We start from the raw sequence: 25413 nt of genomic DNA, 5'->3' as shown, positions 1-25413 counted from the left end.
AGGTCAGACCTGGAAGCATCACTATTCTCAGGTGACAGCTTTTGAGGAAAAGAGCTGTGCAAAGCAAACTCTACTCTCTGGAAGGTGGGTCCATCACACAGGACAGCTTGGAAGGGTAGGATGTGGAGGGTTTATTGTCAAGCTCCACAGGTACCGAGCTGATGCTCTTGGGGTTGCTTCCCATCTTGTTTCTGTTATAAATCAGTGCAAGGATAAGATCTGTGATCAAGGATCTGGCGTATCCTGGAAGCATCTTCTGAAGACCAAGTCTTGCTCTGTGCAAGCAGCAGAAGGCTCTGGTCCTTACAGGCCAGCGTTAGCTCTGGCTTAGGACTTAAAGACAATGGGTTCCAGTGGTGAACAAAGCTTTGTGGCAAGCCTGCCTGCTCCGGGACTCGGTTTCCCTTTCCAATGCAACAACGCCGTTTTCTTCTACTCTTTCTCATGGCAATTCCCCCTTTGAGCTCTGCTTACAGGCTTGACTTGTGGCTTGGACCAGGTCCAGCTGGAGACGTTGCTACGAGGAGGTTGATGAATCAGAACTGGGATCTCTGTGTGTGTCGGGAGCAAAGAACATAACCATTTCCAGAGGGGCGAGCCCCTCTGATGTCTGCTTGTGTGTTGTATGGCGAGTACCTAACCTCAAAGGCTACACAGTCATGGGGAACAGAGCAAATCTGGGGCTTCTGACGGCCTGGAACATGGCCCGATGGGATGAGAGGTGGGTGGTTTGTTGTGAACCATGGGGGGGAATACGTGGAGGCTGTCTCTGGTTCGCTACTGGCAGTGCAACAGTCGCTCTTTGGCTTTGGAATGGAAATGGGGTATTTTGGGGTTAGTTCCTCACTCTGCATCAAAAATCCCAGTCGATTCCTTTGGGAGCTCATTTTGCTGAAGCCTATTGGTCATTTAATAAGTTTTCCACTTCCTTAAGGTCTGATATAAACTGGACCTTCCTCTGGCTGGAAACTATTTGCTGTGCTTTGCCTTTACTGGTTCTTTGGTTGGAGGGTGGATAGGAGCTTTTCTGATCAAGTGCTTAAAAGGATATAACCGAATGTATGGCCTATTCCCCAACTTGCTGCTTAAGAAAATGAATGAGAAGTTTTATTCTTGGTGCTTGTGAGATCTAAGAGTTCTTTATTAAAGATGAAAATGTCAAAGCGATCCCCAGGCAAATAACATCCGACATAAAGAAGCTGTTGGATGAGGATTAAGCCTCTGGTTGCTGACTTCTACTGCCTGGCTCAAGGGGGAATGTGTATGGAGCAATTAGCACTTCTTTTAAGTACTTGCAGTGAGAACTGACTGGACTCTACAGAATGAACCCCTGTGGAACTGCCTTTCCCCCCCGGACCAGGCGTGTTAAGGGTGTAACGTGTTGTCACTCTGTATTGGCTTCACTGGGACCAGAAATCAGAGTTGGCCTCAGGTTCTGTGCCTTGCAGGATGGCCCAAGATGCCCAAACTGTTTCTGCTGAGCTCCTCCTCTGCTGCACTGAATCATGCTGTAGTCTTGGATCTATGAGCGTGCACATGACTTAGGGCTATGGGTATACTTGAGCTCGCCCTGTTTGCTGCCTGGGTTGCTGCAGCAAAACGGGTGTTTTGCCTAAATAATTGCATTTCCTGGGTAATGCAGGCACAAACCCATGAAATCTGCTGGCCATAGCTTGCTGTTCGTGATCTGCAGGAAGGGGTGGGGGAAACATCGATGCTGAAAGTCCCCCTCCCCTCTTCGACACGTACAAAACATCGGGGGGAAAGCGCTGATGTGCGTGAGCATCCTGCAGCCGCTGTGGGCAGTGCATGCGGGGGCCTTTCCAGCCCTCCACAGAAGTCATTTGTCCAAGGTCTCCATGCAGCTAGTGCAGATGAAGGAATTGGATCATTCCTCTTCTTCCAGCAGAACAAGACATTCTTCCCCCGTACTCCCCGTTATGTTTTAAGCTTTCATTCTCCGCTTAAGGCTTTCCAGAGTGCAAATGATCAAAGCAGGAGATTAAAGACACATCCTGATCTGATGAGATCAGGAGTTTTGTCCGTTTCCTTATGCTAGAGAAAAAGCAAAGCCTCTTTTTGGTATTTCCTCCCCCCCTTTAAATGTGATCAGGGTGAAGCTAACGTGGCTTTGCTGGTCCAGTAGGAACTGGAACTCAATTTTACATGTTTTTTTTTAAACCATTTTACTGTATTAAAAATGACAGAGGTTAGAAACAAAGCTCTTATACTTTTATTGAGCTGGAATTACAAGTGACAGAAAATCATTTTGGCCCCAGTGCAGTAAATGTTATCACTAAAGCATGTTCAGGGGAGATTAGGACGGTCTCTCAAGCACAAGAGACAAAAGTTCACAAAGCAAGAAGTGATTTTGCTGTCCTTGTCTCACAGCCATTGTCTGGTGAGGAGACAAAAGTATTTGAACTCATGGGAATGCTGGACCTGGGGGGTCAGGGGACTGTGGGTGCCTCTTGTGGAGCCTGAATCAGGGGGAGAGCTGTCTTGCCCCAGGTTTTGAATACTATTGACTAACGGTTGAGATCTCCAAGTGAACGCTGAGTGGCTGTAAATGGGGATCGGAGGCAAAAGGATGGAGATGCTGACCTTGGGAAGGTGATGTCGCTTCTCTAAGCTTGAGGGAGGTGTAGCTGCTGTAGGATGGATAGGAAAGAGCTGCTTGTAGAAACAGGGGGCCACTGCCCAACACTGTAGAATCCTAGAATGGTTTGGGCTGGAAAGGACCTTTAGTTCATCCAGTTCCCACCCCGTGCCGTTGGCAGGGATGCCTCACGCTAAATCATGGCACCCAGGGCTCTGTCCACCCTGGCCTTGAACACTGCCAGGGACGAAGCATTTGCCCTTTCTGTGGATAACCTGTGCCAGTGCCTCACCGCCCTCACAGTAAGGAACTTCTTCCTTATCTCCAACCTGAACTTCCCCTGTTTCAGTTTGAACCCATCAGCCCTTGTCCTGTCAGTGCAACCCCTGATGCAGCAGCATCCGAAAGCCCAGGGAGAGGCACTTCCCGGTGTAACAGAGCTGGTATTTACCCTGAGCCTGTTCTCCCAGGGAAGTTTCTTCTGGCTTTGCACTCTGCTTTTTGTCCAAAGCAACCAAGCCAAATACTCTGCCCTTCATCAGGATTCTGTTGGTGTTCGCTAATTCATCTGTGTCAGGAGCTGCGATGTTTGTGGTAAATCATTTTCTTCATGAAGGCTTTTAATGAGGAAATGAATTGATTGGATTTTTTGCATACTGGATTCTTGCCACTAATGCCCATAGCCCAGCCCTTTGTTACACGTCTTGCTTGTGAGCGGGTCACTCTGTGGTTTATCCCCAGCCCTTGATCTCTTTCCAAACCTCACCAGTGCTGTTCTTGAATGACTCGGATGTCAACCCAAGAGGAGCTCCAAGTGTGAGAGATGAAGAACTTATGGAGGGCTTTCCTTTTCGGCACGGGCAGCGTGTGTACTGCCCTCAGCCCTGCTGCTGCTGGGTGGGAAGGTGTGAGATGAGCTTGAGGAAAGAGTCGTAGAGTGGAATCATGGAGTTGTTTGGGTTGGAAGGGACCTTTAAAGCTCTTTAAGGCTGCAAAGCAAAAGGTCATGTAAAGCTTTGCATTTGGAGAAGGAGGCCCATTCTAATGGAAGGGAGTTGGGAGCATTTAGAACTTAAGAGGAGGGAGGTTCCTTGGGGAGTAAAGGGTGTCCCAGGGCCCAGCCAACATCTTCAGGACTCACAGTTCCTCTTGAAGCTTCTTGCACATAGTGCATGGTGACCATTTGCCAGGGTCCTGGCAGCATTTCAGGCAGAATTCTCCATCTGTCACTATTCATCAGGCTGGAACAAATCCTGGAGAGCCTCATGTATGCTTATGTCTGTCTTTTTTCCTCTCTTTTATCTTATAGGTACCACTTGGACTTTCTGCCTCGAGGTGAGTACGAGCCAGGGGAAAAAGGGATGAGCTTGGGAAGTAGGGAAGGGCTGGACGTGTGTGTGTTTCCTATGCAAAGTCACTAAGGAAGAGAGCTTAAACTGAACATAGAGCTGTGTGTGGCAGTTCTTAAGGTTGGAAATGGGCAAGCTGGGGTGATGCTGGAGCAGGAGTTGGGGTTAGCATTCTTTCTGAGCAGCACAAGTTCATTTCCCCTTACCTTTGAGAGCCAACAGTACAAACCTGAATGGTGCTGACACAAACACAGTGGCTGGGACAAAGGCCTGAGGTTCCCAAAGGGCAGGAGATTCCCATGGCCCATTGACCTGGGAGCAAAAACTATTGGGTGACCTGCAGGAAGCTTCCTTCAGTCTCATTGCTTCATGTTAATGGGAACTTGAAACTGAATCCACCTCCAGGTGCAGGTGAATGGGTCAGGACTGCGACCATCTCTTGGTATGGCTGCTCACAAGCTGGGATATTCCCATTGTGACTTTGATCTTCATTCCTGCAGTAATGGGGGTGATGAGTTAAACTTCCCAGGGTGCCTGCAGGTCGCAAGCTGCATCACTGGGTTCTCCTGTGTGTTAGGGCCAGTTGATGGCTATGTGTTTGCTCAGAGTTTACCTGGAGCTCCTTTGACTCTATTGAATTGGTGTTGCTCAGCTCTGATCGGTCATTTAGAGTGCTGGGTACAACCAGGCTGCAGCCAAGGATGTGGTTCAGTGGCTTCATCCTTTCTCCTTACACAATGGTTGTGGTACGTGAGCACGGGCAGAAGGATGCCAACGTTCCAACAGGATGGGAGCTGGGGCTGTAATAAACCCCCTTGGGAGTGTTCCAACTCGGCTAATCCTTCATTTACTCCAGGAATGAATTCCAGTAGGTTACCTCCTCAATCAGGGACCACTTCCAGCACATCCTGGTTGGCTGGCAGCACAGAAATGTCAGAAATGCAGCAGCATTGCAATTCTCACTAGAACAGTGTTATCACATTTTAATAGGAGCCTCGGTGCAGCCTTGGTGCTTCTAATTGCTTTCAAACCTTTGTTTTCATGCCTTTGGTTGATGAACCCAGCATCTGGCATCATTTGAGAAAGTACAACAGACAGCTGTGTTCAGAATGAGAAAAGGGAGAGGATTGGAACACATGAAAGGGCTCAAAATGAGATTTTTTGCTTTAAATTTTGAAAGTTCATGTAATTTCTAGGGTGGAGGAGGGATGCTTTTGTTCTTTTGAAAGAGTCTTTCTTCTCTGATAGACTTGGAAGCCTTAGTAATATTAGGAAGATTGGTTTGTAGAACTGTGTATGGATTTGCAAATGAAGTGCCCAGCTTGCTTAAATCCCTGCTAGGCATTACTGTGTAGGTATTTGGGTCTTCAGGGGCGGAGGTGTCTCTACATGTGTCCCCAGGTCCTCATGGCAACTAATGCTATTGGGAAGAAAATATGCCAAAGAAACAGGGCAATCAGGGAGTGAAAACATGGGCTTGGGCACCACTTTGAGAGCCTCAACTCCAGTTTCTGATCCCTTGCTGGAGAAAGGAGAGGTGGTGATGAGAAGTTGGTGCATCTGAATGGAAAAAGAGCCACAGAACTACAATGTGGGGTTTGATTTGAAGGGAATAAATCTCATGTGCCTTATCTTGATAAGAGAGCTGTAAAGTCCAGGTATCAATTGACTGTTGAAATAACAGGCTGATGTGACAAAGGAAAAGGTTTCTTCTAAGCAGGTTTGTGATACAAAGAGCTTTTCTAAAGGGGGTAAGCACAAGTTGTGACCACATCTGAGCGCCTTGAACTCAGCGCTGTGCTGAAATCCCCCTGAAGACCAAAACCCATCCATTCCAACCTTCTGGTTTCCAGGGTTGGCTGAAATGAATAGAATTGGCCTTGCTACTTCCCAGCAAGCAGAGATCGATATGAAATGGGAGCATAGGCAAACAAGAGTGGTTTGAGAGATGTATCTGAACAGAGGAAGCTTTGCTGTGCCCGATTCGTATGCACCAAGTGATGCTGTTGACTGTAGCGTGTAAGTGCAAGTTAGTTTTGCCTTGTTCCTTAGGTGCTCTTTGAACGGAGTCCCAGGGTGACTCATGCCTCCTTTCGGAGGAGGGCTGACTGCCTATGTAAAGCATTTTATACACTTAATATATTCCCTGCGTGCCTGCCCTTGCTGTCTTGCAGCAACCTCCCCTTTGTGGAGAGTGAGCTAAGCAGAGTTGGCAAAGAGAACCCGGAGAGGACCTGGGTCACTTGGAGCCCTCCCCCAGGTTCCTTGTTGCTGTTTCCATCTCTTCTCATAATTCAGTGCAGAGGAAATGCTCTGCAACAGCTTTGATTCCGAAGAAACGAATGGTCTGAGGGAGCAGCGTGAGGCCGTTCTGGGGTACTGCAAGGGAATCCAAGAGGAGGAGAGAAGGGAGGAAAGAGAGGGGTATTTGGGAAGAGAATGGAGGGACAGGGAGCAATGCAGAAGTGAGGATTAGAGAAGGAAAGGGTGTGTGTGTGGCTAAATGAGAGCTGTGCGTTAGGGCTGGAAGTTTGGCTCTGCTGGAATGGGTCTTCGGGCTGAATTATTGTGTTTCAGCTTCTCCATTCCCAAACCCAAAAGACATGTAAAGATGGGCAAGCATAACAAGACATGGTCACTGGGAGAGGCCATTTGAATGTCCTCAAATGAAACCATTGATGTCTGGACAGTGTTTTGAGGTACTCAAAGCACAAGTAATGTTCTGCTTGGAGACGCAGACCTTTGGAGATGGAGACAATGTGGCTCTGCCCTCCCACCGAGGGATCTAGCCTGGGGCTGACAAAGAGTTGGCCCTCCCCAGTCCTCCTGTGGGGTACCTGGGCCTTCCTTCTGGTGGGTGTCCCCTTAGCAGAGCACTGCACAGAGAATGGGTTGGGTTGGAAAGGACCTTAAGATTATGTAGTTCCACCCACTAGTAGACTCCTTCTACTAGACCAAGTTGTTCAGGGTTACTCTTAACTTACAGGTACTCATGCTTAAACACTCACTGTGGGTGCAGTTGGAGGCAATGACTTTCTTTATCTCATTTTGAAGAAAACAGCCTGAACTAGATGAATAAACCCAGATTTATTTTCATAGGGCTTACGATAACTTTTGGTTTTCCATCAGAAATTGATCCCAAATGGTTTTCTCTGAAGTGCTGTGTGTATTTGCTGCCTAGTTGTGCCCCTTAAAATATTCATAAGTCATCTAAACGTGCGAGGGTGTGAGGATGGTTCTTCCAATTCATGAAATGTAGGAAAAGTGACTCAATAAATGTGCTTCAAGTACCAGGACGTCTGCCAGATCCATGCAGGAATTGGGTCCAGATCTACTGCTTCTCCCATCTCTGTGGATGGGAATGTCACCTCCCTGAAGCTGGGAGCAATATAGATGTGTAGGGAGGGAGATGGGGTCAGGAGTAAGCCAGGATTAAGCATGACTTAAAAATTGGGAGCCTTCATGTCTGTAAGAGGATTAGGTGAGTAACAGAGTGGAAAGTCTTAGTAGCTCACTTACAGTGTGTAGTATTCAGATGAAGTGTGTATCATTTTACCTCTCCCAGCCCCACTCGCTTTGGCTCGGATGTGCAGACTTTCTGGGTCAGCGGTTGTTCTCGGGGTTGGATGTTGTAGCAGTGCCCAAGGTATGTGTGTGCACATCCGAGGTGTGCATGGAGCTTGCTTTCATTAACTGGCATTAGACAAAGGCCTCAAGTGTTAGATTTATGGAGTAGCTTTTCTACATAAAGCCTCAAATCTATTGAATTGAAGTGAAGCGGAGCTGGATGGGAGACGGAACCGCGCGTTTCCCTAAACCGCTGCTCCCTGGCGTGGCATGCTTGCTCCGTGTAGTTATGACAAGTACAAGTAGCAAATCATTAAAGCAGCAAAACCACCATCTTTACTGTAAAGATCCCCTTTGAAGCTGAGGCAGAGTGTTCCTGAATTAATGGAGTGCCCAGTGATGTCCCTAAGTTGTATTTATAAAACCCCCTCTTTGCGCTCATGCCAAGAGGCTCCGGCTCCATGGTGAGCAGGGTTCAAACACAGAAACCTCCTCGAGATTTATGATGTGTTGGAAAGCGCACAGGGGAAAAAACCATCCAATGGCCAATATTTGTAAGGTACTGGTAGAATATCTGTTCTCTCACCATGCGTGGAATTCCCCCGCTCTCTAAACACGAGTGCCAGCTACAACCCTGGGGATGTCATAACATGGAAGAGACAAAGGGGAAACAAACCAGCTCTTGTTAGAATGCCGTCCCCGGGCCGAGCTGCGTTTGGGTGCTGTGTGGGGCAGAGCTAATTAATGAAAACTAAAATCCACACGCAGGCATGTGCGCTTGAACTTCCCCAAAGCAAGGCTTTAACATCAACACTTGTGACAGGTCCCTTTATCAGCGCTGAAGCTTTGCTTCCTGCAGCTCCGAGCGCGCCTGTGTTATATTGTGGGCAAAGCAATCTGTGCAGAGACAGGGTTTTGTGTTGAAACCGCTCCCGTTTCGGAGCTGTGCAGGCTCCGAGCAGCTGCACGGCTTTGCTTTTACACAGGCTCATGAATTATTCTGCTGCGTAAGGTATTGTTGCGTGTTCAGGAGGCGAGGAATGGTGAGAGGAGAGAACAGACTGCTCTGCTTGGGAAAACGTCATAGGTAGGAGGCAGGCGTCTGTGCTCTGGGCAGGGCCCCGTGGAGGTGGATCTGTGATTTTATTTACGTATCTAGCTAGGAAAACGCGAAGTTCTGTGCAGCTTTGAAACCGCTGCTATTGCATTTCAAGTGTTCAAACCAGAAACCCTTATAATGGTCTTGTAGTGCCTAAAGGGGATCCAGGAAACCCAGAGAGGGGCTTTGGACAAGGGCCTGTAGCGGTAGGACAAAGGGAATGGCTTGAACCTGCCCGAGGGGAGACTGAGCTGAGCTCTGAGGCAGAAGCTCTTCCCTGTGAGGGTGCTGAGGCGCTGGCACAGGGTGCCCAGAGAAGCTGTGGCTGCCCCATCCCTGGCAGTGTTCAAGGCCAGGTTGGACACAGGGGCTTGGAGCAAGCTGCTCCAGTGGAAGGGGTCCCTGCCTGTGGCAGGGGTTGGAGCTGGAGGAGCCTTCAGGTCCCTTCCAACCCAAACCAGGCTGGGATTATTATGAAGCTTTAAAATCTCTTAAAAACCCCGGGTTTCTTGAAAATGATAGGCACTTTTATTGGGGGGGTCCTGCTCATTGCATGAAATGAGGGGAGATGGGAAAAGCTTCCAAAACTCAACATGTCATTTGATTAGAAAGAGGTAAGTCAGGTTTACTGTTATCATCTTTCCTTGGAACAAATGAAGAAGTTGCACAGTTTATAACAGGATTTCAAGAGCAGGTAACAGCAGCTCCAGTTTGATTGTACTCTGCTGCAGTTCATGTCAAAGCTTTCATGACCTCTATTGAGAAGAATGAGGTTAAGGTGGAGGGGTTTTTTGTACTCTTTAAAGCCAGACCCTTGATTTAAACTTGAGGGCAGTTTCCTGGTTTGGGTTAGTAGGTTCTTCTTGGACATCTTTACTTCATCAATCCAGGTGTTCAAGTTACTGAGTCACCCGTCATCCTTTGAACCCCATCTGACCTGTAACACCTTGGTTCATGTTTGGCAGTGTCCTGTGCTTCCCTCCCTTCAGAGCATGCTGAAGAATAAAGCATTGCACCATAAAGAAGGTATAAAAGAAGTCAGTAAAAATGCCAAACGTCCAGCAGTTTGGGGAGCCCCAGCAAGTTAAATGTTAACTGGTTCTATTGGTCCCACTTCGGTTGGTTAATAAAATACTCTTTATCGATGAGATTGTCTAAATGGCCTGGTTGCAGCTTTGGAGACGGGCCCTCCTGCAATGCACCCTCTGTGTTTTCTGACCTGGTTTGTGTAGCAGGAATGTGCTGGGATAAAGCAATCTCGGGGGTTATTGTAACGTGCTGGGATGGACAGAGCCCAAGCATCGCTCTGTGCAGAGCAGGAGAACATGCAAGAAATTGTCCCACTGGGGCTAGCGTAGGAGAGTGTTCACAGAGGCCATCACCTGAGCGTTCCCAGAGGGGTAATAGACCCTCCTGCCCCACAAAAAGGGGGAAATGATGTAAACTCTCTGTTTTGGCTGTGAAGGTGGTTGGGAGCCCTGTTGTGTACCACTGAGCCTTTGTGGGGAGCGGGGAACTGGGTGCCCTCTGCACCCGGAGCAGGAGCAGGGCTGGATCCTGACTCCTGGCTCTTCCAAGCCTTCAGCTGGTTCAGATCAGGAGTTTTGAGCCTCTCTGCCTGCTCTCCCCACCATGACTTCTGCTCTGCTTTGGTTTGTAGAGCAGGAACTCCATCCAAATCATCTACAAAGTAGTAATTCTGCCCTTTAGGCAGCCTCCATCCTGAAACATCACTGTAAAATCATCCTTTGCATTATCATAAATGCCTAATGGGCATTTTCTCCAGTCCCTGGAGTGCCTATGGCTGTGCTGTGTGCTCCTGCCTTTGCATGCACTGCCTGGACTTACTTTTCCTTAGCAGTGGAATGCTGCAGATACGGGCAAGACAGCCTCCTTGTGTCTTGTCATTGGAATGTGCTTGCTAAGCTCCAGCTCCCTCATGGGTTCGTTCTGTTTATCCCTTGTTTGCTTGGAAGGGTTTTGGCTAAGAAAATACACTGAACCTACTGACACTGCAATGGCCATTACTCAAACCCCTTTGGCTTGTGGTCTCCTTTTTGGTACCGATGATGCTGATGTCTTTTATTCAGATCCTAGGCTGTGTTTGCAGAACTCTTTGTCAGTTGTTGGACTTGCACAGTCCTGTGTTTCTGGCAGAGCTGGTGCTTTGGAAGATGAACCAAAGCGCAGATTTGTCACCTCCCTCTGCCTCAGTATCCCCATCCTTTAACCGAAGACCTTCTCTCTTCAAAGAGGCTCATGAAGGATAACTTCTTATTGGCCAGAGACACAAAGCATCGGTAGCTTTAGGCTGACTTTGCTCACGTTGGGCCGGGCTTTGTGCTTCACTGATGTGTTACTGGGGCATAAAAGAAGGGATAAATCTTGTTTACTTGTTTACATCCCGTGGGAATCCGCTGCTGCTCTGGGTTTCAGGCTTGTTCCCAGCCAGGCTGCGATGTGCTGCCTTGCCCTGGCAGGCAGCTGCGCCGTGGAGCTGCTGCCCACTTGAGAGGCAGAAAGTGCAGCGCCTTCACTGAAAGGGTGCCAAGGATTGCAAGAGAGGAGCCGGAGGGAGGAAGTCAAGAGGGGGACGGAGGCAGAGAGCAAAGAGGCAGGGAGAAAAGGGGAGCTCAGCTGGGGAATGACAGAGGGGGCTGGCAGGGGATGAGAAAACACAGAGCCCTGGGAGAGATGCTCAGCAGCTTCTTGTCTTCAAGGGTTTGGGGGGTATCTAATTCCCCCCCCTCAAGCCTCCTCAGCTATTTGGCTTCATGAGAAGCTGTCCTCAAGCAGCCCTGCCGAAGTTATGGAACTCATGGAATAGCGCTCGTGGGGCTGCTTCCTGGGCTGGGAGCAGGACCGGGGCTTTCTGTTGGAGCTGCTTTTTTCCTCTTAGAAATGACCCCATGATCGGCTGTGGGAAGAGTTCCGTTTCTGTCTCTGCCCCTCAGATGGAAGCCTAGGAAGGGATCGCTTCCAGGGCACTGACTGGGTTCTATGAGCATGCAGTTTCTTTGCCATGTGGCAGGGAGAGGAAACAATCTAACCCCGGTCTGTTTGGAGCATCTCATCCCGCTTTGGAAGCGGAGAGTTGCAAAACCTGAATTCCCTTCAGTGTCACAAAATATTTCTCTATTTGGACCCGTTGTAGGGCTTGGATTTTTAAGTAGAATTATGTTTTGTTTTTTTTTCCCGTTACAAAAGGAGGTTTTTCGCCCCAGAAAGGTGCTCTTTTCCCCTCGGCACGCTTCAGGAAGGCTGCGCTCGTGTTATCCAGCTCCTGCCTGATGAATTCCCGGGAAGTCTGCGGCCCATCGCGGGCTGATGCCGCAGCTGCAGCCCGACCTGCTGGGCACCCGCGCTCACTGCACCCGCAACCCGCCGCAAAGAGCTTCCTCCTTCCTGCTCGCTTTCAACAGCACGGGCCGTTTTAGTGGCCTATTAATTTGCTTGACTCCATGTAATTAGCGAGGAAACCCCGGCTACTGAGTGAACAAGATGGGGCTTGGATCGGATTCACTTGTCAGGCAGCCAAGACCTGTTCGGGTCGATGTTTCTAACCCAGTGATGGATCGGCTCCTCCTGTGCACCAGGAGGTCCCTCGCTCTGCTCCTGACCCCGCTGCCGTGAGGCAGAGCTGTCCTGCTGGTAAAACACAGCCTAAGCAGGGATGGGTCCTGCTCTCACCATGGCCTTGTCTGCCTCGAGAGCCAGGGACAAAGTTATTTCCTCCTGTGCCTGGTCTCCACAGCCAAGAAAATAGTTTTTTGGGGGGGAACCACTTTGAGATCCGTAGATACAGGAATTTCTCCTGTAGTTTGTTAGTACTGCTATGGGTACGGCCCGGGATGGACGTGTATGTGTGTCCTAGTGATGTGCAATAGAAACCATGGGATTTTCAGCAGATGGAATATTATCTGGGCCCGGGTGCTACAAGTCTGAATGAAGAAGGTGCAGAGCATCCGCATCGCCCAAAACCTCAGCTCTTCACATATTAATCACAAGGACTAACCACACAGAGCCAAATGGGTGCTTAGGAGCCAGCGAAGCCTTTAAAGCATTCAAAAAAAGAAACATCATACATTTCCTAGCACATAAATGTGTTTAAAAAGGTATATAATTTATAATGGCAACGTTGACAGAGCTGTAACTACATTACAAAGGCTAAACTATAATCTATTTACAAGTGAGCAGTACTTACTGTGTGGGTGCGTCTCTGTTGATGTGTTTCCATGTGATTCTCCATAATTTCAGCAAGTGATTGTAGTGAGGGATATTAAACCATAGTATTGATAATACTTTTACAGCTCTGCTTTGGGAAATGCATTACTTCTAAATTAGTCCCTGCAAATGTAGGGATATTAACACTGTCGAGCATGAAGGCAGATGGGATTTGGCTCAGAGACCTTTATTTGTAGCATGATGCTGAGGAGTCATTACTTTAAAGCAGGAACTTCGTTTCCTTGAATATTAACTGGAGTTGGGGATTTTACTTCCGCTTTGGCATGAACGAGCTTATCATAAAAGTGTAAATGGAACTCGCTCGGTATTGATTTTTCTTCTGCTTTAAAAAGATGCTTAATGAAACTCAGGGTACCAGATAAAGGCCTTCACTGAATGCAAAGTAAAGCTTAATTGCAGTTCCCTTAACAAGCTACTGGAGATGATTTTTTTCCTGCTACAAAGCCCTTTCACCTATTCGGATTGTTTCTCTTCCTGTGTGTGCCAGGATGCATTAATCCAGCATTCCAGCCCCCACCAGGAGAGGCGGACGGCAGCTTAAAGACAGGAAACTTCTTTGGCAGTTCTTGTCCTGGGGAAGAACTTGGGTTTTGGGGTTTCAACAAGAGGTTTTAGCCTTAAATAGAGGCACTGCCCCTCTCCTGCACAAGGGGAAATGGGCATGGAGGCACGTTCTGGCACTGCACTGCAGAACTATAGGAAACCCAGAACCTGAACTGAGGTTTTTCTGTCCTTTACCCTAAGTCCTGGTATTTGGTGGATCCTGCAGCGATGCCAGGGCAGAGATGGGGCTCGCTCTTTTACATTGCAGCGTTGCAAGCCCCAGAGCAAATAGGAAGGGAAGGTTCAGGTTATTCCGTTCCTTGCAGAGAGCAGTTTGTGCTCTCAAGGCTGTGGAGAAGGAAGCAACAGTGTGTTCCTTCTGCTGCAGGTCCTCCTTGTGCTGCTTGAATGCTTCATTAGGTTCTCCTCATTCTCCTCTTGATCGCTTTCTTCTTCTGCAATGCAGGGGTCTGCCAGAGCCAGATCGGTGATGTCCATGGCTCCTGCAGAGACCTGGTGTAGCTGATGCCACGCGCCTGCCGCTGCTGTCCCAGGGCACTGCTCTGAACTGCCACCCCTCTAACGCTGGGGACACCACAGACACCATCTGTCCCCTCTGAGGTTCGCTACGTAGAAGCAGGGTATCCGTATTAATTACAGCAAACGCCTTCAAGCCCCTCTTTCTGCTGCTGTGCAAGAAGCTGTTTCTCCACAATACATCAGCCAGCTGAAAGCTGGCATAGTTTCATCTTCTTTCCCCCTGTGCCACAACTATCGTGAAGCAAGTTGAGTATTTGGGCACTTGGGGGTAGCCAAACCATGCCCGGGGATCCCCTGGATGAGGTGCAAGCCCCAGAAACCTCTTGCTCTTTCCCTTAGAGTCAATCCTGCTTTTTGCTCCTGCTCCAAAGAGTGCTAAGTTGGGGAATGTTGCTGCGGATCGGAGCGGGAAGCGAGCGCAGCATTGCGTCAGGTGCAGGGTAATTATTTGCTGGGGTTCTCTGCTCTTTGCGTTTTATTCCCTGTGTTTTCATTAAAAGCTAATGAGTTTTTGCTTCCTTCCGAACAATCGCTTGGCCCCTGACAAGTTGTTGGTTGGTTATTTTGCTTGGCCTCAACTGTTGCTGCTCCATAAACTTTATGGAGAAGGGGATTAAAGCACAACAAGTCCTCATAATGCAAATCCAAGTGGGAAGGGTGTGTTTTAAGGAGCTATGTCTGCAGAGCTTTTGTTGGTCTCTTTTTCTGTTCAGTTACTAAAACTAGAGGGTGGTGTTTGAGGACATCCCTCATACTGAACCAAACAAAATGCTTTTGGTTGTATTCATTTGTGTTGCAGCTGTGCTTGGTAGGATACATGTATGTGCATCCTGCAGCCTGGGTGTGTGATGGGCATGTAGACCAGGTCTCCACTCCTGTGTAGGGACAGCAAGAAGGAGCCTATTTGTGGTGAGAGCATCCCCTGTGTGCTCTTTCGTGCATCATCCACCAAAGCAGAGACCTGTGGTTGATGCCTGTACCAGCTTCACCTGTTCCATAAGTCACTGTAGAAAGGCACTGACTTATTCTTGCGGGTAACTTCCCTGGTTGGGTCCTTGTTCTTGTTCCAAATAGCTTAGTGCAGGCACGCACGGGTGTGGGAGCTGTGCCGCCTCCTGCTAGTTGGAAAGCAGGAGCAGTTTACTCATTACTGCAATGATCCTGCACCTGCACCTCATTCCATGGACACCTGTAACCCCGGGCTGTGCTGGAAAATGGTGCATTTTGGGTTGAAAGGGGCCAAAGTGCAGAGAGCGGAGCACGGCACAAGGGAAGGCTCCTCGCTACGGTGAACGCTGGCTTCTCCTGTGCTGCCCACTTGCTGTTGGGGAGAGGTGTTTTAGAGAGGCTTTTTGGAGCCTTTTGATTTGAGGAGCGAAAAAGCCCAGCAGTAAAGCAGGGAAGAAGCAGCTCCTTGTCCCACACAACCAAGCCAAGTGCTGCAATGGCTGCTCCAAGCTCAGGGCGGTCGGCGATGCGCTCCCGGCTGCGCTCCGCTTCCCACCGCCACTGGAGCAGGGATTTCAGGCTCTGCTTTTTAACCCCTCGTTGTTGTTTTGCGTGTGGAGGCACGTGCACGAGCCCCAGGTTGTTGGAGCAGAGGAACGTGCTGTGATGGGTGGAAGACTTCCATTAGCCTTCCATTGTCTGCAGTACCCTGTCTGCTGAGGTCTGATCCTGCAGAAGGATCACAGGCTGCCTTTTTGGGCCAGGGACCGGCAGCTTTCTTCTTAACCTGAGGTTAGCAATGCTGAGTGATGCGCCTTCCCAAAAGGTCTTTTCTGAATTCCCTGTTTTCCCATCATCCGATGTTCCGCACTGTGTGCTGGGATGGCTGCTGGAAGCAGGCAGAGCTGGGAAAAGATTGGATTACTTCCGGGCTTTTCCCCTCTAAGGAAACCTGTAATGGCCTAAAGGGTGGACTGCCAGAGACCCCTCTGTTCTGTCACTGCCCCCCATAGGCCTTTGGTTAAGCTTGAAGCCAAATCTCCCATCAGTTTTTCCTAGAGCTTTGGGCTTAGCCCATCAGCAAGAGGCTGTGTGTGGTACCCGCTGTGATCGGTGTTTTATGGAGCTGGGCCTGGGGGTGTGACGCTCTTCACAGCCACATTGCTCCTTCTGGGGAAGGATTGAGAACTGAAACTGTGCCCTTGAATGCAGGAGCCCGGGGGCCTCCGAGAGCTTCCCACCCAAGAGCAAGGGAGGGAAGGCTCCAACTGGGATTGCTGGAAGTAAACCGCATCCCAAATATCGTGTCACATCTTTGTGCAGCTGGAGACTTAACAGCGTCTCCACTGTGTTTCCATGTGGGAGGAAGAGCGTTGTAAACCTCTGTTCCAGGCCTTGGTACCCTTTCATCAGTGCTTGTTTGAAACTGTGGGGCACAGCTCCTCTGTTTGCTGAGATAAAACTTGGCTTTAGTGCTTGAGCACAATTAACATCAGCTGAAAACCCGCCCTTCTTGCTGTTTGTTGTGTGTTGAATGAGTAAGCAGCTGTCTTCAGCTCTGTTATCAGCAGCCTGGGCTCTGTGTATTCAGGAAATGGAAGGCAAAAGCTTGAAAGGCCACTTTTTGGGCTTTGTTTAGGGTGAGGAGTAGTTTCTTCTACAGGTAGGCTAGCTGCACTCCATTCATATTAAACCTTGATATTAACATCTGTCACTGGAGCCTCTAAGTGCCTTCTGCATAAAATCCAATATCAGGAGCAAATTCCCTAGCAAACATTCAATGTAACCTCAAGGATGGGGAGGTAATAGCTCCTGCCTCCCCGCTCAGACATATGTGACTGCTTGTCATAGGGAGTCAATCTTTCTTTCCCTGCTGTTCCTCAAGGAGGGACCTCAAAGCTCCTTCCTACAGCGTAGGACGAGTCTTCATTCTAGCGAAGCAGCGTAGTCCTTCATTTCACAGATGGATGAGTTCGTTATGCAGAGCTCATGTACTGAGAGCAAGCACAGAATTGGACCTAGCTCTGGTAGTTTGGCCTCAAGACTGGTATTTCCAGCCTCCTCCTTGTACGCCCTCTGGGTGGGAAGTCCGCACACATCCAGCATGAGTCTTCTTGCTATGCCACCATGACCCTAAATGATGAATCTGCCCTTAAACACACGAACCTGGGTTTGGGTTTTGTAGAGGACTTCAGTGGAAGGTGGGAACCAGGAGGAAATCTGTGTCACAGGGTGGGCAGTAAGATTGGGGGTGAAGAATGTGTCCTCTTCACTGAACTCAGGCTCCCCTTCTCTTTCTAGGAGAGGATCAGTGTGATGCTGGCTTTGGACAGGACAGTTGTGATGAAAATCAGAGCTGGGGTTTTGCCCCTTCCATGACGTCTGATGCTTCACTTCCATCGGACTTGCAGGATGATGGTAAGTCCTAGATGCTTTTTGAAGTCCTTGAGTGAAGAGATAATGAGAAGTGTTATCAGGTCTCATTTCCTTGTCATAATGCAGGAGCTGGTTTTTGTGAGTTTTTATTGTTGGCTGGTACCTGCTTTGTCAAGGACCACAAAATGCTGTGGTGATCCTGGGGTTGGTTTAGGATTGCTGAAGTTGAATGTAGTTGGTGAACGTCTTGCTGCAAACTGGAGCTGCTTGCTCTATTTTGGGTTGGCAACAGTGATGGCAAAGAGCAGAGTTTGACCTGGTGGCTGTGTTTCCCAAAGCAACGTGCAGCTTTTGGTGTATTTCTTCTTGTTAGGGATCTGTAACCATCAGTCAGGGACGCAAAGAACTGAGGATTTATTTGGGACAAGGCTGCAAGAGCTGATGGGCACCAAAGCCAGCTCCGTTGTGCGGTGCAGAACACCAGGCCTATCTGCTGCATGTGTTGCTTTATGCCATAACATAAATGTCTTCATTTTGGCTGATCAGAGACCGGGTTGGTCCGGTGGCAGCTGCAGCATGAAAAGAGGTGTGGAGTTTGGGATTGGTTGCACTAAATAGTCTGGGTGCTCAGACACAACACGCTTACGCAGAGCGCAGATGGGGAACGTGCGACAAGGAGAACAGATGGGACATGAAAGGGTGCGGAGGACCTCAAGCTTGGCCTCCGTGGGCGAGCAACGTCTTTATGGTCTAGGGTTTCTCTTGGCGTGTTTATGAAGCTTGTCTAAGGAGGTATTTGCTTTGCTACCTCACAGTGGTGGGTTTTGGCAACTCCAAGGGGCAGAGCTTGACATAACAGTTGCAAGGCATGCAAACACTTGGCATCCCTGGTCGTTTACAGGCTCAGGCTCCATGGAAGGATGCCCAAAGGGGTGAATAGGAGATGGCTAACACAGGAAAAATGCCATACCACAAAAAGGAGGGGGAAAAGCTGGCACTGGGAGCAGCTGCATTCAAATGAGGTGTTAGTTCTTGGAAACGGGGGAGAGTCCTGAGTAACAGCAGCGCCGTGTGTTGGGTCTGGATGCAAGTTGAGCAGTTCTGGCTGTGTGGATGAGGCTGTGGGTAGTCTGAAGGAGTCAGAGTAAAGGGAAAAAAGGCCGAACCCAGGGTTTGGAACCTTTCCTTTGCCCTGCCATAGTTTGCTGGGGCATTGCCACAATGGGGTTTTCTTGATGTCTGCCAGTTGGATGGGGATGGATCAGGGTTGGGGTTTCCTTTGGGATTTTGAATGTCTGTGATGATTTACTCTGTTTTTTTTTGGCGTGTTTTCTTTGCTTGCTCCTTTGACGATAGAAAGTGCAATGATCTCTTTTAACAAGTATGAAATCAGTCACTTGAGAGTTGAAATCAGTACGTTGGACAAGCTAAAGGCAGTGTCAGACAGGCCTGACTGCTGATTAGGACATCCTTGTGGGAAAAGCAGAAAGTTCTAAGACTTTCATGGACTGGTTTTCATCATGGTCCAGGTTTGCCTTCTCTGAGCTGGGCAAACCTCTGCTTTTACTGGGCCCCTTTGTGGGGGCACTGTGGCTGCCCCATCCCTGGCAGTGCTCAAGGCCAGGGTGGATGATGCTTGGAGCAAGCTGCTCCACTCATGCAGCACGGGTGGCTGATGCTCAGGGGAATCCATGTAGCTGAGGCCAGGAGAAGAACTTGTCCGATTGTGGGAACATACTTAGCATTCCTGTGGCTTTTCCCCATCCCTTTGCAGCCCTGGTTTGCAACAAGAGGTTATGGCCGTAGGTGCAATCCCATGACACTGTTAAAGGCTCCTATGTCCTCCCTCCCCTAACTTTCTGACCCCCCAGCTTCCATAATGCAAGGCTCTAAAGGAGGAAGGTCTCTGACTGGGGTGATGCTCGCTTTTACCTCTCCTTGCTATCCAAAATGGGAGAGTTTGGAGGCAGGGAATGCCACCACCACCGCTCACGTGGAACAGGCTCTGAGCTTCTCACAGGAGTCAGAGAACCTTCCCAGTTGTCCCTGGAGGAAGCAAGAGGAGCTGAGCAGGTTGGGGATGACTTTACTCAATGAGGCATGGCCCAGCTCTATAGGATCGTCCCTAATGAGTGATTAAGAAGCTAATGTTTGTACAGTGCTGGGAGGCACCGTGGAACCACTAAGTACTGTTAGAATGATAAGTATTTCTTAGGAGACCCTTCCCATGTAATGTACTCAGACAGCTTGAAGCCTTTGTCTTTTAAACTGGGGAATCACTGGGTTTGCCAGTGTGTGTTCATTTAGTTTTACTGAAGATGGATCCCAAAGCATCCTGAGGGGTGGGAGTTGCACCTCTTAGTGTTTAGCACTGCTAAATACGGCTCGAAGTGGGGCTTCTGTGATCATTGCAGAGCATCTTACCCATTGCTGGAGGGATGCTGAGCCTGGATCCATGTGGAGATGAAGGGGGTGAGGACCACTGTGGCTTCTGCCCCGTGCCTGGCTCTTGACTGCGCTGCTGTGTCCCAACAGCTTCAGCAGTGATGTACTCTGTTTTCTATTGCAGAGGTTAGCATACGGAAGGAAGGGAGCATAATTCCCAGTGACAGGAATGTGCTCTGGAGAAGGCCCCTTTTGCTCATGTTTGGCCTTCTAATACACAGAAATGGGTAGGGAAACAATAAAGCACCAACATGAGCTTTGTCCATAGCTCTTCAGAAGCAAGATGCTGGCTCCAGGGGAGAAGCCTGTAAACTTCTTGTGGAGTTTCTTGTCTGGTCCATGCTAGGCTCCAGCCGCCCTGTGCCCAGTATGGGATGGATGTGCTCTTCTCTTCCAAGGTGCACTGTGTTCTCTCTTGGTGCTCTGGAGAACCATGCCCTTTCTCCCTGAACTGTGTAGTGTTCTGACGGACACATGCTTCCCTGCTTGAAGTACTCTGCTTGCATTTTCCACTGTACTTCCTACACACTTCCAGCCTTTAAGGAATCATTTCCAAAATGTGGAATGAATTGCTTTAAAAGTGCAGGATTTAAAAACGCAGGAGTGTTTTCAGTATGCAGGGTCCATTGTGCAGGGTCCATTACGCAAGGTGGGTGTGCAGGGCCATCGGGGCTGTGAGTGGTCCTGCAGAACGTGTGGTGCAGGTAGGCGCAAATTTGTTTGGGCAGGATGCGTGCTGTGCTGTGCGGGTGGGTGCTCAGGGTGCTGGGGAGGGGGGTGTCACACTGCTGGTGTGATGCTGAAGGATGTGTGTGGGGGGTCACACCGCTGGAGTGATGCTGAGGGATGCGGGGGGGGGGGTCACGCCGCTGGAGTGATGCTGAGGGATGTAAGGGGGGTCACATCGCTGGGGTGATGCTGAGTGATGCTGAGGGATGCAGGGGGGGTCACACCGCTGGAGTGATGCTGAGGGATGTAAGGGGGGGGTCACACCGCTGGAGTGATGCTGAGGGATGCAGGGGGGGTCACACCCCGGGAGTGATGCGGAGTGATGCAGGGGGGGTCACACCGCTGGAGTGATGCTGAGGGATGTACATTGGGGGGGAGGGATCACACTGCTGGAGTGATGCTGAGGGATGTCACACTGGGGGGGATCACACTGCTGGAGTGATGCTGAAGGATGTAAGGGGGGGTCACACCGCTGCTGGGTGATGCTGAGGGATGTGAATGGGGGGGGTCACACTGCTGGAGTGATGCTGAGGGATGTAGGGGGGGGGTTCCACCGCTGGATGCTGAGGGATGATGCTGAGGGATGTGCTGAGAGATGGGGGGGGTCACACCGCTGGAGTGATGCTGAGGGATGTAAGGGGGGGGTCACACCGCTGGAGTGATGCTGAGGGATGTAAGGGGGGGGTCACACTGCTGGAGTGATGCTGAGGGATGCAGGGGGGGGTCACACTGCTGGAGTGATGCTGAAGGATGTAAGGGGGGGTCACACCGCTGGGGTGATGCTGAGGGATGCAGGGGGGGGTCACACCGCTGGAGTGATGCTGAGGGATGTAAGGGGGGGTCACACCGCTGGAGTGATGCTGAGGGATGCTGAGGGATGTAGGGGGGGGTCACATCGCTGGGGTGATGCTGAGGGATGTAAGGGGGGGTTCCACCGCTGGAGTGATGCTGAGGGATGTAAGGGGGGGTCACACCGCTGGAGTGATGTTGAGGGATGTAAGGGGGGGTCACACCGCTGGAGTGATGCTGAGGGATGCAGGGGGGGGTCACACTGCTGGAGTGATGCTGAGGGATGCAGGGGGGGTCACACTGCTGGAGTGATGCTGAGGGATGTAAGGGGGGGTTCCACCGCTGGAGTGATGCTGAGGGATGTAAGGGGGGGCTCTCACCGCCGGGGAGGGGGGGTCACTGCCGGCTCCGCAACCGGGGCGCGGCGGCGGCGGCAGCGGAGTTCTGCAGCGCCCCCGTGTGGCGCAGAGCGGTGCTGCACCGTGCGCGGCCGCGGTCCCGCGTTGGCTCCTTCCGCTTCCCGTGAGCCCACAACCAAGAACCAAAAGACCCCCCTAAAACCGACCCCCAAACCCCACCCAGTCTCCAGCCCGGGTGTTCCTCCGGGTCCCTTCTTCCTGCCGGGGGTGCAGGAGCAGATCCCTGCTTTTCCACGCCAAGCGTGGGAGCCGTGGTCTCCTGCCCCAAGGACAGGGTTGTGGCCGCTGCCCCAGGATAACCATGGAGGCGCTGGGTGATGGATGCAGGGGTGGGAAGCGTGGCCGGGGGGGAGTGAAGGAGCCACTTGCCCAAATGCTGCTGTTTCAGGAGTGAGAGCCAATCGCATGAAGTAAAAAGCAGCAAGAACCTGTTTCAGGAATGCTGAGTGGCTCCAAGCTCTCTGATGTGTATGGATCGCGCCCTGAATGCCTGCGGATGAGGGGAAATGCCTCGTACACTGGCGTTGAAAGCTTTACGTTTTTCCTTTCAGATACCATTAGAAGCAATTATTCTGCCTCCCTGATGTCCAGAAATGTCTTTTTCTGCTGTTGACCATGTTATTATAAACGTGCTGTTGAGGTACTTTAAAACTCTATGAAACAGGGTGGGAGACATTCAAGGACGGGGTTTGTGACAAGTGTGATGCCATCGAAGGTTTCTCCTGGCTCGTTTCCTTTCTGATCTCAAGCATCACCTAAAAGAGATGTTAAACCACAGATCACTTATTTCTCCTTATTCCTTACCATGGCTTTGAGCAGGTTTGACCAGTTCCATGCGAGCTTTGCCAGGGGGAGGAGAACAGGCCTGAATCCATGGATAGGAAGATGTATTTTCCAAGCAATACCTGTCTATGGTGACATTCTGTACAGAAATCAGCCTCCCTCCAGGCTCTAGGGCTCCTGTTCTTTGCTTTAGCATTTTCTGACTGGAAACGCACCCTAACATCAGTGCTTTCAGCCCCGGTGTGCTAATGGCCCTGGCGTTGTGCAGATATGTTCCTGGAGCGGGTGTCTGGCTGCTCAAAAGGTTTGGCTCTGTTTTATACAGAGCAGGTGGGTTCGGCTCCATAGTAAGGGTTATTTGTTAGGGGTGGAGAGGAGGAGGGTGGGTTGGTTGCAGGCAGCCAGAAGGGGACGTATACATTATATTGGAGACACCTTATCATCGAGGGTAGGACCAGAGGTTCCCTTAGGAATCACCAGGCAGGACATTCCTTAGTGCTCTCCTTGGGATGTAATCCTGACACGGAGCAAGATTGGGCCCTGCAGTGTTTTGGTCCAGCCTATGCCTGAAGCTCCCACATCGAAGTTGGATGATGGAGTACTTCCTCAGTGCAGGAAAGATACGGACCTGTTGGAAAGGGTCCAGGGGAGGGCCACAGGAGTGATCAGAGGGATGGAGCACTGCTCTGGTGAGCAAAGGCTGAGAGAGTTGGGGTTGTTCAGCTGGAGAGCACTCCAGGGAGACCTTATTGTGGAATTTCAGTTCTTAAAAGGGGCCTGTAAGAAAGATGGGGAGAGATTTTTAGCAGGGCTGGTTGTGATAGGACGAGCAGTGATGGTTTTACACTAAAAGAGGGGTAAAACACAGGCACAGATTGCCCAGAGAGGTGGTGGATGTCCCATCCCTGGAGCTATTGCAGGCCAGGCTGGATGTGGTTCTGAGCAACGTGATGGAGTCAAAGGTGTTTTAGGCTGAGAAAGTTGGGGCTGTTCAGCCTAGAGAAGAGAAGGCTGCGTGGAGACCTCATAGCAGCCTTCCAGTGTCTGAAGGGGGGCTATAGGGATGCTGGGGAGGGACTTTTCATTAGGGACTGTAGTGATAGGACAAGGGGTGATGGGTTGAAAGTTAAACAGGGGAAGTTTAGATTGGATCTAAGGAGGAAATTCTTTCCTGTTAGGGTGGTGAGGCACTGGAATGGGTTGCCCAGGGAGGTTGTGAATGCTCCATCCCTGGCAGTGTTCAAGGCCAGGTTGGATGAAGCCTTGGGTGCCATGGTTTAGTGTGAGGTGTCCCCCCCATGGCAGGGAGGTTGGAACTGCATGATCTTAAGGTCCTTTCCAGCCCTAACTATTCTATGATTCTATGTCCCTGCTCATTGCTGAGCTTGGAAGGTCCAACCCGAACGCGCCCGTGATGCTCTGCTCACTTCATGCTGGTTATTTGCAGCCTCAGGATCTGAAAGCCTGCGCTGCTTTTACACTCAATACCGTGCTTGTGAGTGGGGTTTTGGGTGTCACCTGCCTGGGTTTGTGGTTTGGAAACGGGTTCCTGCCCAACCACGGCGCTGTTTGGTTGGGGTGTTGAAGCTGCTCGAGTCATTCCCTGCTCGCAAGAGCTCTTGAGGCAGAGCAGCTATGTTGTGAGCCGTGCGGTGTAAACCCTCAGCAGCTCGCTGGGGCCCCGCACAGGATTTGTAATTGAAATCACTTCCAAGTCACCGAAATGCCGATAACTTATTAATGCAGCTCTTCTAGAGCACAAACCTGCCAGCTCCGCTGCTCGCCGACAGGGAAAAGGCATAATTAAAGTTTCTTTGTATTGCTTTGGAAGCGCAGGATCAGGGGAAGAGATTTATTTTCCGTACCTAGAGGACAGTCTCTAATGACAAGGTGTTATTTGGGTTTTAATAGCAACTTTGCATGGAAACAGGGACCGCTGCCGTACGATCCCAGCTTCAAATGAATTGCAGCACAGGGATGCCCTCGGCACGTCCATTATTTCAGCGGGAGCACTGGCGCCTTTGAGCTGATGCTCTCGGGTGCGCGGAGCCGGGTGGTGGTGGCGGCTCCCAGGAGGGATGTCAGAGGGATGGAGCTTCCTCTCGTGGTGCATTGCAGGTTCCCCACATCAAACACCCCTGAATTATCAATGTGCCGAGTTACAGCTGGGGGGGGACGCTGGGATTACTTGGGCACCAGCCTCCTAAAGGCCTTTTTATTCATGAGGATGTAAATCCAAGGCATAAACGCTTTGTGTCTCCATATTCTCCCCAGCAGAGGGATCAATATGCAGGAAATGGGAGTTAACAAAGTGCCGGGGTAGAACTTCATGGCCGCTTTTCTTCTGCCCTTTGTCAAAAGCAAGTGGTTCCAGTGCCCCAAACTCATAGGCACCAGCATCTGTCATTACTGACCTGCCTGGGGTCTCCTCTGTAGGAGGGGTGCTTGGAGGGCAGGGTGCTGTGGCCCGGCAGCACGGCAGCAGAGGTGCCAGCTTTGGTGCCCTGTGGCTGTGTAGAAGCAGCCTGAGGATGCCCAGACCGCCGCATCTGACCCCCAGGACCTTGTCTAGGCTTGGGAGATGGGGTTTTGCCTTTGCAGAAGGCTGGGGGCTGAGTGTGCTTGGCACTGGTAGTGATGGGGTGCAGCAAACATAAGATAGACATTTTGTCCAAATATATAGATAAGAATAAGATGGAATATTTGGTGGGTTCTGTGTGTGCTTCAGCAGGAACACAGGGGAGAGATGCTCCAGATTGTGTCTTTGAAATACATTGGGGTTAGAGGAAAGATTTGGGGGTTGTTTTCTTGGAGATAGGATTTTGAGTGTACTGAGGTCAGCAGAGGAGGTGAAGGAGGCTTTTCCTCTGAGTGAACGGCAAGGAGACTTGTCTGAAAGCAGGGTGAACTTCTATTCATCCCTCTGTGGGACAGAAAGGCAACCAAGCCACTTGCTTCCCCCATGCTCTTGGTACTCATGAG

General features: G+C 50.3%; 2 protein-coding genes across 7 annotated transcripts in view; one reads left to right on the top strand and one right to left on the bottom strand.

The window, feature by feature from the left end:
- ATP5MC1 (ATP synthase membrane subunit c locus 1) overlaps positions 1–21661 on the bottom strand; it is a 253514-nt gene extending 231853 nt beyond the window's left edge. The window contains exon 1 of the mRNA XM_062626544.1: positions 21645–21661. The gene's annotated coding sequence lies outside the window, so the exon portion shown is untranslated. The remainder of the gene's footprint in view (positions 1–21644) is intronic.
- Positions 1–25413, top strand: part of SKAP1 (src kinase associated phosphoprotein 1) — a 145314-nt gene that overhangs the window by 12019 nt on the left and 107882 nt on the right. For 5 of the 6 annotated variants that reach the window (XM_062626541.1, XM_062626537.1, XM_062626536.1 and 2 more), the window contains 2 exons: positions 3909–3934; positions 17192–17308. In XM_062626541.1, the coding sequence (XP_062482525.1) occupies positions 17266–17308 (43 nt within the window). In that variant the 5' untranslated portion in view covers positions 3909–3934; positions 17192–17265. The remainder of the gene's footprint in view (positions 1–3908; positions 3935–17191; positions 17309–25413) is intronic. The other variant, XM_062626540.1, reaches the window with a different exon arrangement.

Source organism: Pezoporus occidentalis, unplaced genomic scaffold, assembly GCF_034315485.1.
Source record: "Pezoporus occidentalis ecotype Australia unplaced genomic scaffold, CSIRO_AGI_Poc_V1 ctg293, whole genome shotgun sequence".
Lineage (NCBI taxonomy): Eukaryota > Metazoa > Chordata > Aves > Psittaciformes > Psittacidae > Pezoporus > Pezoporus occidentalis.
The sequence above is the reverse complement of the archived record's forward strand: the minus strand, read 5'-3'. Positions and strand labels throughout refer to the sequence as shown.